The 19,042-nt window shown below is 47.2% G+C and overlaps 1 protein-coding gene across 5 annotated transcripts in view; it reads right to left on the bottom strand.

The window, feature by feature from the left end:
- Positions 1 to 4,178: 4,178 nt before the first annotated feature.
- Positions 4,179 to 19,042, bottom strand: part of FOXN3 (forkhead box N3) — a 142,357-nt gene continuing 127,493 nt past the window's right edge. For all 5 annotated transcript variants that reach the window (XM_040412127.1, XM_040412131.1, XM_040412130.1 and 2 more), the window contains 2 exons: positions 10,682 to 10,790; positions 4,179 to 6,675 (listed from right to left, as the gene is read on the bottom strand). In XM_040412127.1, the coding sequence (XP_040268061.1) occupies positions 6,138 to 6,675; positions 10,682 to 10,790 (647 nt within the window). In that variant the 3' untranslated portion in view covers positions 4,179 to 6,137. The remainder of the gene's footprint in view (positions 6,676 to 10,681; positions 10,791 to 19,042) is intronic.

The following is a 19,042-nucleotide window of genomic DNA, read 5'->3' as shown; positions in this document are numbered from 1 at the left end:
CCCCCATAAGTGTCCGTCATCCACAGATCCCCCCCATAAGTGTCCGTTATCCACAGATCCCCCCCATAAGTGTCCGTCATCCACAAGCGGCGTCCCACACGGCGTCGGTTGCCTAGCAACTCTACGGCTGGAGAGAGGGAGCCCCAGTAGCAGTACTTATAACAATTTTATAGACAAATGATACTATTTACAGTCGCGCGGGGGGCGCAAAATGTTTTCTTCTTCCTAGGGGGGGGGGGGGGGGGGCATGACAGAAAATAATTGAGAAGCACTGGTCTACTATAAGAGCAGTCACACTACAGGTCTTTACTGTAAGAGCAGTCACACTACAGAGGTCTACTATAAGAGCAGTCACACTACAGAGGTCTTTACTGTAAGAGCAGTCACACTACAGAGGTCTTTACTGTAAGAGCAGTCACACTACAGAGGTCTACTGTACAAGCAGTCACTATGGAGCTCTCTACTGTACGAGCAGTCACACTATGGAATAGTTTGATGAATCAAGGGGTCTGTAATCTGTGGCTGTCCATCTGTTAATTAAGGAACTACAACTCAGGCACTCGGGCATACTGGGAGTTGCTGTTCTACGTCCACACTTTTCACTACAGCTGGATCATGATCTGTGTGCGCCTTTTTCCTACCAGCATGTGGAGTTTTTGGTAAGGATGATTAACAGCTTTCCTTTTTGTTTCCTCTAATTAATTTGGTGCCGGGTTCTGTGCTGCGAGCGGCTGCCAGGAGGAGCGGGCACAGATGGAGATGTTTCTGCACAGACTCGGAATAAATAACAAACATTTTGCATTTGTGCAGGAACACATTGAATTTCCCAGCGTTCATTATAGGAAGCAAGTCCTGAAAATCTCTGCTCTCCAGGACCGAGCTCCAAAATCATCACGTAACCCGGTCATTAACACCACAGCTAACACCCAGTAAAAAACAGGCAACATAGTGGATTCTACCTACAGTCCTATGTAACACCACATATCACAATGATAACTGAGTACAGATAATGCAGTAGATGTTACCTGCAGTCCTATGTAACACAATAAAAGCAATTTTCTCTGCCCTGCACCGTCTGATGAAGGAACCTGGATTTGGCCAATATCTGGAGAACACCTTCACCTGGCGGAGGAAATCTAATGTTCATGGTCTCCTTGGTGTCACATCTTAATGCCTCCTCTACAATGAATCTGAAGAGCTCTGCAACAATAACAGCAAACACCTGTAATGCACTTTTCTTACCCAAGGGACTTTTTGAAATTCTTGTCATGTGGAGAGTTGAGGAGCAGAGGATTCAGCGGCTGCTACGTTGGCACTCATCCCCCAGCACCCACTAGGGTCAATGTCATAGGAAGCCAATTACCCTCTCGGCATGTTTTGTGGAGTATGGGATAACACACAAACTCCATGAACATATTTTCCCTGGTCAGATTTGAACCCAGGACCCCACATTATAAAATCGGTCATCCCCAACCAGTGGCTCCGGAGTCACATTTGGCTGTGACCCCTCCTGTGTGGCTCGCCATGGGAGTCCTGAGTTATGATTATATGTACAGGCAATTCACATTTTTGCAGACTATTACAAGATTTACCACCACATTTGATGCCAATTCGGATGGTATAATAATAGTGCTAAAAATCAGCAAACCTGCAATTTCATGTTTTTTTTGTTTCTCCACATTCAAAATCTCTCTCCTCTCCTCTATTTTTCCAACCATCACTGAAAATTGATCACAACATAAAAAGAGTTGAGGACCTCTGCTACAAGGCAACAAGGCTAGCCGCTGAGCCATCGCGCTGACCCTAGGAATGAAGTCCACCCTAATGTAGGCCCTCCGATCACCCTACACCAGTGCCCGGTCTCATTAATGCCCTGGTGGCTGAAGGGACCTAAATTTCTGCAGCCACGTCCCAAAATCTAGTGGGACCACAACAATGGGGGAGTGGGGTGACTCCATACTAAGACTCACAAGTGAACAATCACCATGGGTTCACATACTCTTGCTCATGTATTTAGACTATAGGGATAACACTTGAGAAAGCGTCAGGGGGTGCGAGCTTCGTGGCAGGTGCGGTCTGTCGGATCTGTTCCGTTCCACATGTGCCCAGGACTTATCGGGAACCAGTCAAAAAGACAGCGACTCGTCAATTGATGCAACTCAGTAAATTTTTATTGCAACTGGAAGACAATACATCACAGAAACGTTATGGTAGATTTTGGGGAAGTGTTATTTACAGGAATCGATGAAATTGTTTCTTTGGCAATATGATTACACATCAAGAAAAAGTGAAATGCAGGAAAATATGCGCTGAAATAAACATAGTACGCCGTCCACCGCCGCTGCTCTCCACAGCTCAGCGGCGCCCCTGCTCCATATCACAGTTCTCGCGTTTAGGACGTTGGCAGCTACACACAAGTACAGAAAAAAATATTGCATTTTTTTTCCCCTGCACTATCCTTGGTTTCTCGGCCAATCCGGGTGCAGACCATTCCCCCCGTGTTATACCTCAACCCTTTCACTGCTGGAGGGCGTCCTGGAACAATCCACAGTGCAATAGGTTGCATGCGCCACCGCAGAACGGCGAAATAAACCTAAACAAAACAAAAAGAAAATAGAAAGAAAAAACAGGAATTTCTCCGCAGGAGTGACATCGGCATGCAACGCAGGGTTCTCTGGCAGTGAAGGGGTTAACCAGAACCAAATGTTTTTTTTTCTTTCATTTTTTTTTTTGATTGCTTTATCACTTAACAAAATAAAATATTTTTTTTCTTAGAAATGTTACAGAATCCATAAAATAAAATAATAATAGAAAAAAAATCTACAAGTTTTAAAATGCTTTCCATACAGACATACACACGATATATCTCACAAACATTGTTTAATATCAGAACCACTGGAGGCGGTGGGCGAGGGCCGGGGCGCCCCAAAAACGTCTTTTTGTCCTAATGTACATAAGAATTTAATTTGGTGCTTTACTGTCAGAGAGATCTGGAAACGCACGGTGAACAATGAGAAAATCGTGAAAAAGAAGAAAATATAGATAGATATATGAAGAAAAAGCGTAACGCTCAGCAGCAGATGACTATGGGGGGGAGTGAGTGTTCGGGCGCCAGTGCCCGGGTGCAGGGTTGGCACGCAGCGCTGGGGCTGGCAGTGAATCTCATGTTTTTACAGAAATGTAAACAAAAACATTAACAGAATCCAAGAGAAACGCTGGCGCCAGAAGCCGCATGACGCAGTCGCCATCACGGACTGTGCTCCATTTCCCTCGTTCTGATTGTTACATGTAAGAAGGAGCAGCAGATTACATTAAAGGTTTGCCCCATTTCCCAGAGGTAGTATGAGGCCGGCTCGTAGACCTGTGCCCATGTGTGGGCCAACAGCTCATGGCAGGACAGGAGGTGAAGGAGGGTGCGTGCAGTTATCTACTAGTGGCCCATGAAACCCAATCTGCACAGTGGAAATGTATTTAGTAGCAGCAGCGCCATCTGGTGGTAAAATGAACATGAACCTGCTGGCACTTCCTTGAAAATCTATAAGAGATCTAGACTGTAATGTGTCACATGTGGCAATGAGATGTGAGGTGTATACGAGCTGGGCAGCAGTACGGTATGGTGTATATGTGGGGGTGGGGGGGGGCGGCAGTGGAATATATGGGGCATATGAGTTTGGGTGGCAGTGGAGTGCACTGGGTATATGAAACAGGAGGGGGGGTATATAAGGTGGGTGGCAGTGGGTGAATGGTGTATATGAGGCAGACAATATATAGGGTATAGGTGGCAGTGTTTGGGGTATATGAGGTGGGGTGGCAGCGATTTATATATGATATATGGTTGGGTGGCAGTGGGAGCATAATGTATATGAAGGGGCAGATGAGGCAGGCGGCCGTGTATGGGGCAGATGAGGCAGGCGGCCGTGTATGGGGCAGATGAGGCAGGCGGCCGTGTATGGGGCAGATGAGGCAGGCGGCCGTGTATGGGGCAGATGAGGCAGGCGGCCGTGTATGGGGCAGATGAGGCAGGCGGCCGTGTATGGGGCAGATGAGGCAGGCGGCCGTGTATGGGGCAGATGAGGCAGGCGGCCGTGTATGGGGCAGATGAGGCAGGCGGCCGTGAAGTGTCTGAGGTGGGATGTATGGCGTTGGAGGCAAATCAAAATATTCAATATTTATATATATTAAGTGCTTTTAAGATGCAGGAGAGCGGCCGCCATCTGAAGCTGTTCACATTTCACCAGGTCTAAAATATGATCTGCAGAATTTCACTTCAATTCAGCCAATCAGGGTAAGCGTTTCGAGGCAGGAAGCTGTCTCATCGGTTACAGCGTTTGGCAGGGTTGCCGCAATTACTGGGTCCCATTAAGCACTAAAAGTCACCCCTGTACCCCATGTACACATACAGAAGTGCTCCCCCTAGTGCAGGTGTGATGTATTGCACATGTTAGCAGCGTGACGTAAAGGCAGTGAGCCACACGTATAATGTGTTCTGGTTCGTGATTAATGGCACTTGAACGAAAGAGCAGATCAGGAGCGGAGAATTGAACACAGCAGAAACTATGGCCACAGATTGCATTGGGCCCCCAATATCTGAACCTGTTCTGCAAAATGGGGGTCAAAAAACAAAACAAAAAACCAAACGACTGTAGGCTCAAGCCGTGTATATCGGGAAGTACTGTCGCACACTGAGGGTTTTGTGTTTGCAGGAACCATAGACCTAAAGCCTGAGGACGTCATGAAGGTGAGCAGAAGACGCACGTGACGACCCGCAGGAGCAGAACTCTCTGAACCAGTAAAGCTTGTAGCACCCCGCCAGCCGCCGTCATTGCCCAGTTTACCAACATATTATTGCCTTATGTTATCCGATAAGACATAAAGGACATAAACTCTTTTTTCTATATAACAGAGAAGCACAGTAGGGTTGTACGTTGGGCTGAATATAAAGACAAGGCAGATCCGAGCCCGACGAGAGGATGAGCTGTAATTATTATTATATTGCAGAGAGAAGAAGTTCCCCAACAGTCAAATGTGTGTCCCTGAAGAAGGTTAGACCTTAGAAACCTGCTTCCAAAAAAATCTGATAAAAAATAACAGGGGCAGGGGTAACTGAAGTCCAGGCCCTGGGCCTAACATTAGAGGCGTTGCCTTTTTTTTTTTCTCTATTTATATGAAAATAATCCATGCGTCATGCTAAATACAGATTTACCTTACAAGAACGGCGCTCGTCTCTGGAAAAAAAAACAAAAAACAAAAAAGTAAAATAAAGCCCCAGAACTTGTTTCTTGTCATGAGATCCATGCACCTGTGTGTGAAACGATTGTGGTTTCTGGTGGTCGACCTGATTCTAGGCGCTTCGTGGCAGCTGAATACTGGCGGCAGGTTCCGTAGCGCTTTGTAGTTTGTTTTTTTTCGTTTCCATCAGCCGGAAGAGGGGGGGGGGGGGGTGATCCGCGTCGTTCTGGCAGTCGTCTGTATGCGGTTTCCTTAGCTTTGTCGCCGATTGGCAGCATTCCGTCCGGGAGAGAACGGGTTAATCCGGAAAGGATTAAATTGTGATAATTTGAATACAATAGCAATTGGCAACACTGTAGGACTCCATGATTTTTTATTTTTCCTTTTCTTTGCATCCGGGTGGGGGACGACGAAAAAAAAAGGGAGAAGGTTACGGGTCAGATCTATGGCACAGAAGGCTTGGCGGCAGCGGCGAAGTTGTTACCGAATCTGCTGTAGAACCGTGGGCACCGCCGGAGGAAGATAAAAAGGAAGGCTGCGGGATCCGGGAACAGCACCCTGCGTCCTAAGCCCCCCAGAGGGTCGGAGCACCAATTTCCATCTTGGGGGTTGTGATTTTTTTTGTTTTGTCACCGCCTGCTTGGTTGGCGACTGTGACTGTAAAATTTTGGTATTTGACATTTTTTTTATTCCTTTTCGGTAAATGAAAAGCGTTTGTAAGTTGGCTGAGTTCTATGGCTTCAATATCCTTTAAAAAATAAAACACTATAAGGGAACCCACCCCACCCCCAAAAATAAAATTAAAAATAAGGGAAAAAGAAAAATATGGTTGATATTGCCACAAAATTGTTAAAATTCCTGACGTGCGTAAGGAAACGGTCCAAAGTTCACCAAAATCGGATTTTCCTCTAGTTTTTCGTCGTTTCCTTGTCTTTCTGCCCTTTGGCCGTCCGATTGGTGATGTTATTCAAACAAGACCGGATTCCCGCCAAGTGTAAGAGAGAGCCGGCCGCCTCTTTCATCTCCTCGTCGTCGCTCTCGGGCGGTTTTTCTGTGCGTCTCTTTTTCAGGGGCAGGGCGTCGCTGGGGATCCGTCGCAATTTCAGCAGGTGCTGCTTTTTCTTGTGTTGGGAGGAGTAGCCGCTGTCCCCAAAAGAATCCTTGGGCTCTTTCTTTACCTGTTTTTTGTCATCTTCCTCTGTCTCGCTGAAGCTCTCGTGGCTCTGGAAGCTGATGTCACAGCCGTCCCGGCAGACTTTGGCGGCGAACTCATAATGGTCGTCGGCGGAGGAGGACGAGACGGAGTCGCTGGCAGGGGATGAGCTTCTTTTGATGGCAGATTTGGCGCTGCTGTAATTGTGGTCCTCTTTGGGGTCACTGCTGACTACCGGGGAGTCACACGACGGCTCGCTCTCCGTCCTCATGCGGCAGTTTCCGATCCCATTCCTGTAAAGAGAAAGAAGGAGCAGAGGTCAGGACGCACCACGGAGAGGACAGACACTTGTGTGGATCAGGACTGGTAATGGGCGAGAACAAATGGGATCTAAATCAAGAACAATAGACAAAGATTTACTGCAGCTCTGCTGAAAAGAATCATGGTCCAGTGGGGGCGGGGCTGTGACAACCTCACAGACGTGATATACAGGCTGGTTGTCAGCAGTAATAGATCAATAGCTGATACTGTACTGTAAGGCATGTGGGTCTCATGTCTGATCACAATGTAATTATATTACTATTATATCAGTGATGTCAGTAATGGGGGTGGGGTTGTGACAACCTCACAAACATCAAATAGCGTCTGGTTGTCAGCAGTAATAGATCAATAGCTGATACTGTACTGTAAGGCATGTGGGTCTCATGTCTGATCACAATGTAATTATATTACTATTATATCAGTGATGTCAGTAATGGGGGCGGGGTTGTGACAACCTCACAGACGTGATATACAGGCTGGTTGTCAGCAGTAATAGATGAATAGCTGTTACTGTACTGTAAGGCGTGTGAATCTCAGGTCTGATCACAATGTAATGATATTACTAGTGTATTCAGTGATGTCACTAACAGAGGGCGGGGCTGTGACAACCTCACAAACATCAAATAGCGTCTGGTTGTCAGCAGTAATAGGTAGAGCAGCTGTAACTGTAGTATAAGGTGTGTGGTTCTACTGTGGAGAAGATCAGGGGTTTTTTTTAACTCCAGACTATTTTGTACGTTGCTTTATTTCCTTTGCTTTCCCCGCCCAGGTCTCTGGTATCGTGCACTTAGTCTGCGCGCCGCGCCGCACCTCCCCCGTCTTGCATTTCACTAGAATATATTTGATCCTCCGGGGTCTATTAGACAGAATGATATTCCAATAAACGCGGCCGTCCAGCCTTATAAATATTCCATGCCATGCTATTTATTTTGTAGCCACAGGGCAGATTCTCAGCTTCAGATAAGAATTATAAGAAAAAAAAGAACCCTTCACTAACGAGACATTAGAAGTGGCTCATACTGGGCGATTTTTAACATTTTATTTTTTAAATATAAGCGGTCACGGGGTCAGATATGTATCCGTTCTCCTCCAATAGTTCTGACCTAGTTCTTATCAAACAGCTGAGGCTTTGTTACAATGTAATAGTGTCGACAATATCAGTCAACCTGGAGTCCAGGACAGGGAAGCTGCTGCAGTATTAAAGAGATTTTTTCAAGACCTAAATATTTTTAAAAAAAACATAGGTCATCAATATCAGATCGTTGGGGGGTCCGACTTTCGGCGCCTGCGCAGGTCAGCTGTAGAAAGGGCCATGGCGCTTAATCAAGGGCTGCGGGAACTTACTTGGCCTGTGATGTCATTGTCACATGGCCTTTATGTAGCTCATTCAAGTGAATGGGACTGAGCTGCAATACCAAGCACAGCCACTAAACAGTGTATGGCTCTGTGACTGGTATAGTATGAAGAGGCGGAGGCCCCTTTAAACAGCTGATCGGTTGGGGGGGGGGGGGGAGGGAGAGAGAAGAGTGTATGACAACCACCAATCAGATACTGATGACCTATCCTGAGGATACGGGCTCATACACACCCCCTTGTTTAGGGTCTGCATTTATAGCGGGTCAGATACGGACCCATTAACCCACAAAGGAGGCAGACAGCACTCAGTGTGCCGCTGTGGTCCTGAAAAATAAAAAATAAAATAGATCATGTCCTATTCTTGTCCGTATCAAGTAAAAGCATAGGACTGCTCTATTGTGGGCCAGATGTCTCGTTCTGCACACGGCCGGTATCCATGTTTTGCAGATTCGAAATTTGCAGACTGAAAAACGGACACGGTCGTGTGCATGAAACCCAAGTCATTAACATTTAATTCCAGGGAAACCCCTTTAAGCAGTTAGCATGATGGTGGTCTACCCTGATACACTGTAGCAAAGTCTCAGCTGTGAGGAGTTTGGTGTGCCTTTCGAGTCCCTTGGTGTGAAGAATGCTCAACTTCACTGACAGCAGGCAGAGATCTTGAAAACGGTGAATAACTAAGACTAAATCTAAAGAAAGTTGCGGAATATTTCTTTATACAAGGGTTAAAGGGGTTCACCGGGCTTTTTAGATTGATGACCTATGCTCTGGATATGTCACCAATATCCGATCGGCTAGGGTCAGACCCCCCGCACCCCGCCGATCGGCTGTATGAGGACACAGCGCGCGCCGTGCACACGTGCAGTCTCCCTGTCCGCTGCTGCAGTCTATGGTCTTTGCCATAGATAGACAGCAGCAGCGGAAAGGAAGAGAGACAGGAGACGGCACGTGTGCACGGCGCGCGCTGTGTCCTCATACAGCCGATCGGCGGGGTGCCGGGTGTCGGACCCCCACCGATCTGATATTGATAACCTATCCTGAGAATAGTTTAACAATAAAAAAAGCCCGGTGAACACCTTTAACCCTTGTATAAAGAAATATTACGCCACTTTCTTTAGATTTTAGTCTTTTTCAAGATCTCTGCCTGCTGTCAGTGAAGTTGAGCATTCTACACACCAAGGGACTGAAAAGGCACGCAACTCCTCACAGCTAAGACTTTGCTACAGTGTATCAGGGTATACAACCATCATGTTAACTGGTTAAAAGGGGTTTCCCTGGAATTAAATATATATATTTTTTTTAACATCAAAAGTGGACACCGGCCCTTTAAGTTTGCCCTCAGTTCACAGCACTGTGCTCATGGCAGGATGTTGCTGGAAACAACCTCGGGGCAGAAAGCGCTAAATGTTCCCACACTGGTTGACAGAAAGTTAGCGCGCCGGGTCTATTCCTCCATCTCGCCGTAGAAAAAGAACAAAAAAAAAAGTTTCCAGCTGACGGAGGCAAAACTATCTCTACAAATCCAAAATTTAAAGGGGTTATGCCATGGCTCCTTCTAACAACCTAGAACCAGCCCTGTGCCTCATATGGATCGAGAGATCTCCCCATTCATTCCTTTGCTATCTTCTCAGGCTGGCAGCTCAGGGGGTGTGTCCTTTCTGCTGCAGCTCTCTCCCTGTAACTGCCACAGCTTCTAACAGTAGATATGGCTGGTGACAGTTGAAGATAAAGGGCTCATGCACACAAACGTATGCATTTTGCGGTCCGCAAAGTAATACGGCTGATGTCCGCGTGATTGCATCCGTTTTTTAGTAACAATATCAATCCTTGTCCACCCAATCAAATTTGATTGGGTTTTGGGGTGGGAAAGAATGTTATATGTTATATGTAATGGTGATGACTACATGTTGTATTTGAAAATGTATAAATAAAGATTTATATAAAAAAAAATAATAATAATAATCCTTGTCCACAAAACGGAGGAGAATAGGACATGTTCTATGTTTTTTTTTTGCGGGGCTACGGAATGGAAATACGGATGTGGACAGCACACTGTGGACCCATTGAAATGAATGGGTCCGCAACCGATCTGCAAAAATAAAAATGGAACGGACACGGAAACAAAATACATTCATGTGAATGAGCCCTTAAACCAGGGATGCCCAACCTGCGGCCCTCCAGATGTTGCAAAACTACAACTCCCAGTATGCCCGGACAGACTACAGCTATCATCTTACAGCCGGGCATGATGGGAGTTGTAGTTTTACAACAGCTGGAGGGCCGCAGGGTGAGCATCCCTGCCTTAAACGGAGCACGTTCGACCAGCTCAGCGAGACTGGCAAACACGTAAGGAAAAAAGTGGCGCTATACAGATACATTTTATAGCCCAGCGGCTATACTAAGTTTTTAATTGCATGCAAAAACAAAAGTATTCAGATCCAGGTGCTGGTCTGAAAAATGTTGTTTTCCATGGCACAACCCCTTTAAGGGCCCATTTACACAGGCAGCTGTTCTACCACCATGATGGTCGGCAGCACGCCCCTGTGCGCATGAGGAGATGATTGTTTGCCAGCAGATCGCTGGGCATGGTCACATGGGGTAATGATCAGAAGGTGTACATACCTTACAGCAGCAGCCATACTTCCAATAGGGTTGATTGGTAAAGGTCTGACGCCCTGGAAGATCCCTCTGCTGAGGACGCGGGCTCCATTTTGTATCACTCCAGGGGAAACTGTGGAGACAGAAGGAGAGGGATTGTCGGTATCCGGCAGAACATTGGGGGGACCCTACAAACCAACGTTACCACTATACATGGTCCGGCAATATCCAGCAAGCCCGGCCCTAAACAGAGACGAGACCATTTCCAGTTGTTTCCTGGTTCATACGCAGAATGGTTTGTGGCTGGAGCAGCGACTACTGTAGGAGAAGGCCAGTCCATACATATCATTCAACAGAAGTGGACTTGTCACCCAGCATGTTACATACAAATGAAATCGCTTCTCTCCTGCTGATCCTCACTATAGTTCTGGTATTCTACTGATGAACCAGGAGGCTCTGGATGAAAAATGCTGCATGGGATTGTAGGAGACACAGATAATCAGTGTTGCAATAAATCAGAGGCGTCACGATGTATCACACGACAGATTCCTCATTATCTGGCAGGGGTAAGATCAGCCATTCCTACCTTTCCAAGGTTTAAACCGGTCACTAAACCCACCACGTCCCCTGATTTTCCATAATGGGGGGACGTCCTGTCTACAGAAATCCCCGTCATAGGCTGACATGAAGCTGGCAGTGATTGCTCCCTGCTATCAGCCACTTAGACTGAGGAAGGGCTAGTAATGGAGATCTTCACTGCAGCCGTTTCTGCCTCCCATGATAGTACCTGTATCACAGATCACATATTGAGGTTCCTGGCCCTTTAAGCCTAAAAGGAACAGCGAGGTCCAACTATAAATCCACATCCGACATAGAGAGCCTCCAGGGACAGGTGATGTACACATAGTGAGGAGGGACATCTCCACCGCCCTCTCTCCCCTCCATCGGATTTGTGATTCATAATCTCTGCCCTCCGATTACCCGGCTCTGGCACAAGCTGCGCACAATCAGGGCCTAATTGCAGCCGAGACGTGGATCCGTCTGCGCTGTTTAAGCTAAACACGTGCGGCTGATCATAATATTGAATTTATTTTTGACAATTTTCATTGAAGTGACATCTGTTGGTGAATAATTTGCCGCCGGCGGATTTTAATTCCTTGCGACGAGATTCCTGAAATTAGGCGGAGCTCTCTGATCGTTATTATCCGCGATAACGACCGGCGGGGGCTCTGCCAGGAACGGGGGGGGGACGCTACCCCATCACAACAAATTTACCAGGAGGGATCCCCCAAAAAAAAAAATTCTCACCGAGAGCCAGGATATCACAAGAGACGGGAGGAAATGGGGAATGTCAGGTCGGAGAGGGGGAGGGGACGGCACCAGCTACGAGGACCGCGTGCGAGGGACCATAGGACACAATGGCGAGGTAACATCAAGGAGAAAAAAATAAAATCGGACCGATATGAAATCCCAGCCGCTGAGATCAGAAATGCAGAAACGCCGTTGACATTATAATAAATCATTCTGCAACTTTCTGATAGACTTTGTGTTTCACATCGTCAACATTTTCTTTCTTTTTTTAATTAATATTTTGCAATTACGTAACATTAACAAATAGCAGCAATATGACAGCATGTGATCAAAAGAGAAGCGCAGCGCTGAAGTGTGAGGTCATCAGCACGCGCTGAGAAAAAGTGACATCAGAATAAGGCCCCATATACACGACGTGTCGACTTTGTGGTCGTGTGTCTGCAAAAAAAAAAAAAGCCTGCGGTTCGTGTGCTGTCCGTATTTATTTTGCGGACCATAGACTTGAACGGGTCCCGTGGTCCGCATTTTGCGGCCAAGTTTAGGACATGCCCCGTCTTTCTGCGAAACGCACAAATGGATATGGAAAGCACATAGAACCTGCATAAATATAGACTATGTCCGCAAAATGCATGATGTACGCGGAAGTAAAGGGATCCGCAAAAAATGTGGTGGTATCCGTATTTGTGCATCCACAATTAGCAGACCGCAAAATACATAGGGTCATGTGCATGAGGCCTTAAAGAAGCACTCCCACAAAAAGTTGTAATCTCAGACCCGTTAGAAAGGTACATGATGAGAACTGTAGAGAAGGTAATCCTCTTACCAGTACCTCCCCTCTGATCCTCTGCTGTGTCATGTGACCAGCACTCAGACTCTCCAAATGACACAGCATGGGTGAACAGGAAGGCAGTTCTCTATGTAATCCTATGGGAGCATAGAGAAGTAACCGACTTCCTGTCCTGTGTTAGTTGGTGAGTCTGATTGCCGGTCACATGACACAGCTGAGGATCAGAAGGGAGGTTATAACTCACAAATGCAGTCACTGGTAAGAAGATTATAATCACTACAATGTACATCATGCACCTTTCTAACAGGTCAGAGAATAAAGTTTTTATTTTGGGGGGGGGGGGGGGGGAGTGCTTTTTTAAAAGAAAAGCAAAACAATTCATTAATACGGCACCGAGTCTAAAGTGTCATGTCACCCTCTGAAGATCCAGCACAATCAGTGCGCAGTCTGAACACATACTGAAGGTTCACTCACTGTCCTGACCCCCAGGGAGCTACCCCCCCCGCCCCTCCCCCTCTACCTCGACATATTGAGCGACTGTGTAAAATATCCCTGTCCAATGTGGACAAGATAAAGGGACTCCATCTGGGAAGAGATGAGGTCTCCCAGTCGGGATGAAGAGAAAAGTAATAAACTGGTAGAACTATCCATCAGGACTGGTGAATCCATACTGGACCCCGAGGGCGTTCGGGCAAATACCCAACATGAGAAGATAGCGCTGTAACCTATGAAACCAATTAATGAAACTGTGGCCCATCCCGCTCAAGTCCCTATCAGGAGGCTCGGATAACCCTGCAGCCCTACGGAGTCTCGACGGCACAAGATTAATGCACAAAGCCCCACTTTTGCGGAACCCCCTTTGTCTCAGAGTAGATACTAGGAAGGGCCAGGAAACACATTTGAGGCTACGTTACATGATGGATGGGGGGGGCACTAATACCTTCCATTACCGTTCGTATCTTCCTAGTGGAGTACGGTCAGTAATGGACCCGAGCTGACAAGTATTCAGGGGGGAGAATTAGTTAAAGTCTATTATCTGGGACCCCCACCTCTAACAATGCTCTCAGGTTGTCTGAAAGACCCGGAAGGGCAAGAGAATCCCAAAAAATATTCTATACTAGGTGGATCTGATGGTCCGGACCTATGCAGATCTTCAAGGTATTTTACATGGGAGTATGCTCCAGGGGCGGACTGGCCACAGACACTACAGGGAAACTTACCGGTGGGCCGATGATGCCCAGAGAGACGCCCAAGCCCCCCTCTTAGCCATCAGCCAGTGTGCTGCACTGTGATATTTGGTTGGGGCGGTATTATGTGCTGCACTGTGGTATTTGGTTGGGGCGGTATTTTGTGCTGCACTGTGATATTTGGTTGGGGCGGTATTATGTGCTGCACTGTGGTATTTGGTTGGGGCGGTATTTTGTGCTGCACTGTGGTATTTGGTTGGGGCGGTATTTTGTGCTGCACTGTGGTATTTGGTTGGGGCGGTATTTTGTGCCTCACCATAGTATTTGGTTGGGCGGTATTTTGTGCCTCACCATGGTATTTGGTTGGGCGGTATTTTGTGCCTCACCATGGTATTTGGTTGGGGCGGTATTTTGTGCCTCACCATAGTATTTGGTTGGGGCGGTATTTTGTGCTGCACTGTGGTGTTTGGTTGGGGCAGTATTATGTGCCTCACCATGGTATTTGGTTGGGGCGGTATTTTGTGCCTCACCATAGTATTTGGTTGGGGCGGTATTTTGTGCCTCACCATGGTATTTGGTTGGGGCGGTATTTTGTGCCTCACCATGGTATTTGGTTGGGGCGGTATTTTGTGCCTCACCATAGTATTTGGTTGGGGCGGTATTTTGTGCCTCACCATGGTATTTGGTTGGACGGTATTTTGTGCCTCACCATGGTATTTGGTTGGGGCGGTATTTTGTGCCTCACCATGGTATTTGGTTGGGGCGGTATTTTGTGCTGCACTGTGGTGTTTGGTTGGGGCGGTATTTTGTGCTGCACTGTGGTGTTTGGTTGGGGCGGTATTTTGTGCTGCACTGTGGTGTTTGGTTGGGGCGGTATTTTGTGCCTCACCATGGTATTTGGTTGGGGCGGTATTTTGTGCCTCACCATAGTATTTGGTTGGGGCGGTATTTTGTGCCTCACCATAGTATTTGGTTGGGGCGGTATTTTGTGCCTCACCATGGTATTTGGTTGGGCGGTATTTTGTGCCTCACCATGGTATTTGGTTGGGGCGGTATTTTGTGCCTCACCATGGTATTTGGTTGGGGCGGTATTTTGTGCCTCACCATAGTATTTGGTTGGGGCGGTATTTTGTGCCTCACCATGGTATTTGGTTGGGGCGGTATTTTGTGCCTCACCATGGTATTTGGTTGGGGCGGTATTTTGTGCCTCACCATAGTATTTGGTTGGGGCGGTATTTTGTGCCTCACCATGGTATTTGGTTGGACGGTATTTTGTGCCTCACCATGGTATTTGGTTGGGGCGGTATTTTGTGCCTCACCATGGTATTTGGTTGGGGCGGTATTTTGTGCTGCACTGTGGTGTTTGGTTGGGGCGGTATTTTGTGCTGCACTGTGGTGTTTGGTTGGGGCGGTATTTTGTGCTGCACTGTGGTGTTTGGTTGGGGCGGTATTTTGTGCCTCACCATGGTATTTGGTTGGGGCGGTATTTTGTGCCTCACCATAGTATTTGGTTGGGGCGGTATTTTGTGCCTCACCATAGTATTTGGTTGGGGCGGTATTTTGTGCCTCACCATGGTATTTGGTTGGGCGGTATTTTGTGCCTCACCATGGTATTTGGTTGGGGCGGTATTTTGTGCCTCACCATGGTATTTGGTTGGGGCGGTATTTTGTGCTGCACTGTGGTGTTTGGTTGGGGCGGTATTTTGTGCCTCACCATGGTATTTGGTTGGGGCAGTATTTTGTGCCTCACCATAGTATTTGGTTGGGGCGGTATTTTGTGCTGCACTGTGGTGTTGGGTGTGGGCAGTATTTTGTGCTGCTCTAAGGTATTGCTGGCCCCGCCTACTTCTGTTGTCCCGCCTTCTGTCAGTGTGGACCCATCTACAACATGAGGCTACTTTTAGCTTATTCCCAGTCCGCCCCTGGTATGCTCCCTCTGTGTACCAGGATCACAAATTTCAGGACCTCTTAACAGTGTATAAGCCGATCAAAGAGGGGTCCTACCCGGTTACCACTCTATAATATTCATATTGCAAGAATCCACCATTTACGAGGGATTCTGCCTCCAAGTATTTTTCCTTCATAACTGAGGGAGGAGATTGGCTCGAGTCTGGAATTACGTCTGTGTCTGTCTTTGGCCATCAGCTACAGAATTTACTATGTGCCCCCTCATTGCAGCCTTGGAGGTAGTAGCCCACACTCTATCATCCCTATGCTGTATTAAATTCTCACAGTTTTCAAGATCTCCGCTTGCTGTCAGTGACAGGAAATTGTTTATCTTTAGAGGCTGAAAACCACTCCTGGCTTAATGGCAATCTGTCACCAGCGACCTCTGTACCCATAGACACATAGCTGTGGTTCACCTGATTAAGGCTTCGTTCTTAAGTTATGATACTATTTTTTTATCAGCAAATTTGGTGCAATTATGGCGTCACCATTGCTCCTGTTGCACCCAAGCTCCACTTATTTCTGTGGTCAGCCCCTCCCCGGCTGCTTTGATTGACAGAGCCAGACAGTGGCAGAGCAGTAAGGAAGGGGCTGGCCACAGAATGGTCGCTGGTGACAGATGCCCTTTAATACTTATCGCAGCTGAGAGTTTGTTTCTATCGTATAAGGACTTGTATTCATGCCTAGAGAGCAGCGGTGACATCACTGAGAATGCAGCCTATCCATTCACTAGAGATCAGCGGTGACATCACTGAGAATGCAGCCTATCCATTCACTAGAGAGCAGCGGTGACATCACTGAGAATGCAGCCTATCCATTCACTAGAGAGCAGCGGTGACATCACTGAGAATACAGCCTATCCATTCACTATGAAGAAAAGGCAACAGGAGCCGCACTGCGACAAACAATGTCAGCGGAGTGCAAGCGGCTATGGAGGCGGTCCCCCTCCAAAGCATATAACAAAAAGAAATTCCGCAGCACTTCCAAAGCGTAAAATGAAAAAAATAGTACTTTATTTACCAGACAGCAACGTTTCGATCCTTCTCTCTGGGATCTTTCTCAAGCAGTGCTTGAGAAAGATCCCAGAGAGAAGGATCGAAACGTTGCTGTCTGGTAAATAAAGTACTATTTCTATCCATTCACTAGAGATCAGCGGTGACATCACTGAGAATGCAGCCTATCCATTCACTAGAGATCAGCGGTGACATCACTGAGAATGCAGCCTATCCATTCACTAGAGATCAGCGGTGACATCACTGAGAATGCAGCCTTTCCATTCACTAGAGATCAGCGGTGACATCACTGAGAATGCAGCCTATCCATTCACTAGAGATCAGCGGTGACATCACTGAGAATGCAGCCTATCCATTCACTAGAGAGCAGCGGTGACATCACTGAGAATGCAGCCTATCCATTCACTAGAGATCAGCGGTGACATCACTGAGAATACAGCCTATCCATTCACTAGAGATCAGCGGTGACATCACTGAGAATGCAGCCTATCCATTCACTAGAGATCAGCGGTGACATCACTGAGAATGCAGCCTATCCATTCACTAGAGATCAGCGGTGACATCACTGAGAATGCAGCCTATCCATTCACTAGAGATCAGCGGTGACATCACTGAGAATGCAGCCTATCCATTCACTAGAGATCAGCGGTGACATCACTGAGAATACAGCCTATCCATTCACTAGAGATCAGCGGTGACATCACTGAGAATGCAGCCTATCCATTCACTAGAGATCAGCGGTGACATCACTGAGAATACAGCCTATCCATTCACTAGAGAGCAGCGGTGACATCACTGAGAATGCAGCTTATCCATTCACTAGAGATCAGCAGTGACATCACTGAGAATGCAGCCTATCCATTCACTAGAGAGCAGCGGTGACATCACTGAGAATGCCGCCTATCCATTCACTAGAGATCAGCGGTGACATCACTGAGAATGCAGCCTACCCATTCACTAGAGAGCAGCGGTGACATCACTGAGAATGCCGCCTTTCCATTCACTAGAGAGCAGAGGTGACATCACTGAGAATGCAGCCCATCCATTCACTAGAGATCAGCGGTGACATCACTGAGAATGCAGCCTATCCATTCACTAGAGAGCAGCGGTAACATCACTGAGAATGCAGGCTATCCATTCACTAGAGATCAGCGGTGACATCACTGAGAATGCAGCCTATCCATTTACTAGAGAGCAGCGGTGACATCACTGAGAATGCAGCCTATCCATTCACTAGAGATCAGCGGTGACATCACTGAGAATGCAGGCTATCCATTCACTAGAGATCAGCGGTGACATCACTGAGAATGCAGCCCATCCATTCACTAGAGATCAGCAGTGACATCACTGAGAATGCCGCCTATCCATTCACTAGAGATCAGCGGTGACTTCAGGCGCTTCTCTCCACTGAACATTTCATTCTCGTGAATACCAGAACACATGGCTGCTTGGTGAATGCGCCGGCCCTTTAATGCGATGCTCTTCCTCTATTACAGTGGAGTATTATAATTATTTACTGTGTGTCATGGCCGCTCTCTATTTCTGGATTACTCGACAATGACATGAAAGGCGTCGTCTCCAGCTGACTGACACAGATAATAAGCAGTGACTCATTGGGATTCTCCCCGTGCTGTTAAGGTCTCGCTTAGAAAACCCATTCAGCAAGTTAATAAAATACATCGGGTCAGATTCATGATGTGAAAACACATCCCCAGATGCCACACATACACAGGGCTATGCTGGGCTTTGTGGTGCCCTGCTCGAACCTAAGGGAACAGTTTGTATCTAGGCTGGGAGGATTTACGCGTTTCACTCCAGATCTGTTCCCCATAGATATAGCAGAGACAAGCTGCATAGAGAATACAGGGGTGGACTGGAAACTTAAAGTGGCCCTGGAAAAAAACATAAAACCTAAAATTGGCCCCGTGTTGTAGGTGGATCCAGTCTGACAGAAGGCCGGGCAGCACAAGTAGACAGGGCCAACAGAAGTAGGTGGGGCTAACCGTACCTTAGTGCAGTACAAAATACCGCCCCCGCAGAACCAAATATCACGGTGCAGCACAAAATACCGCCCCCGCAGAACCAAATCCCACGGTGCAGCGCAAAATACCGCCCCCGCAGAACCAAATCCCACTGTGCA

The sequence above is a fragment of the Bufo bufo genome, chromosome 11, assembly GCF_905171765.1.
Source record: "Bufo bufo chromosome 11, aBufBuf1.1, whole genome shotgun sequence".
Lineage (NCBI taxonomy): Eukaryota > Metazoa > Chordata > Amphibia > Anura > Bufonidae > Bufo > Bufo bufo.
This window is presented reverse-complemented; position numbering and strand designations above follow the sequence as displayed.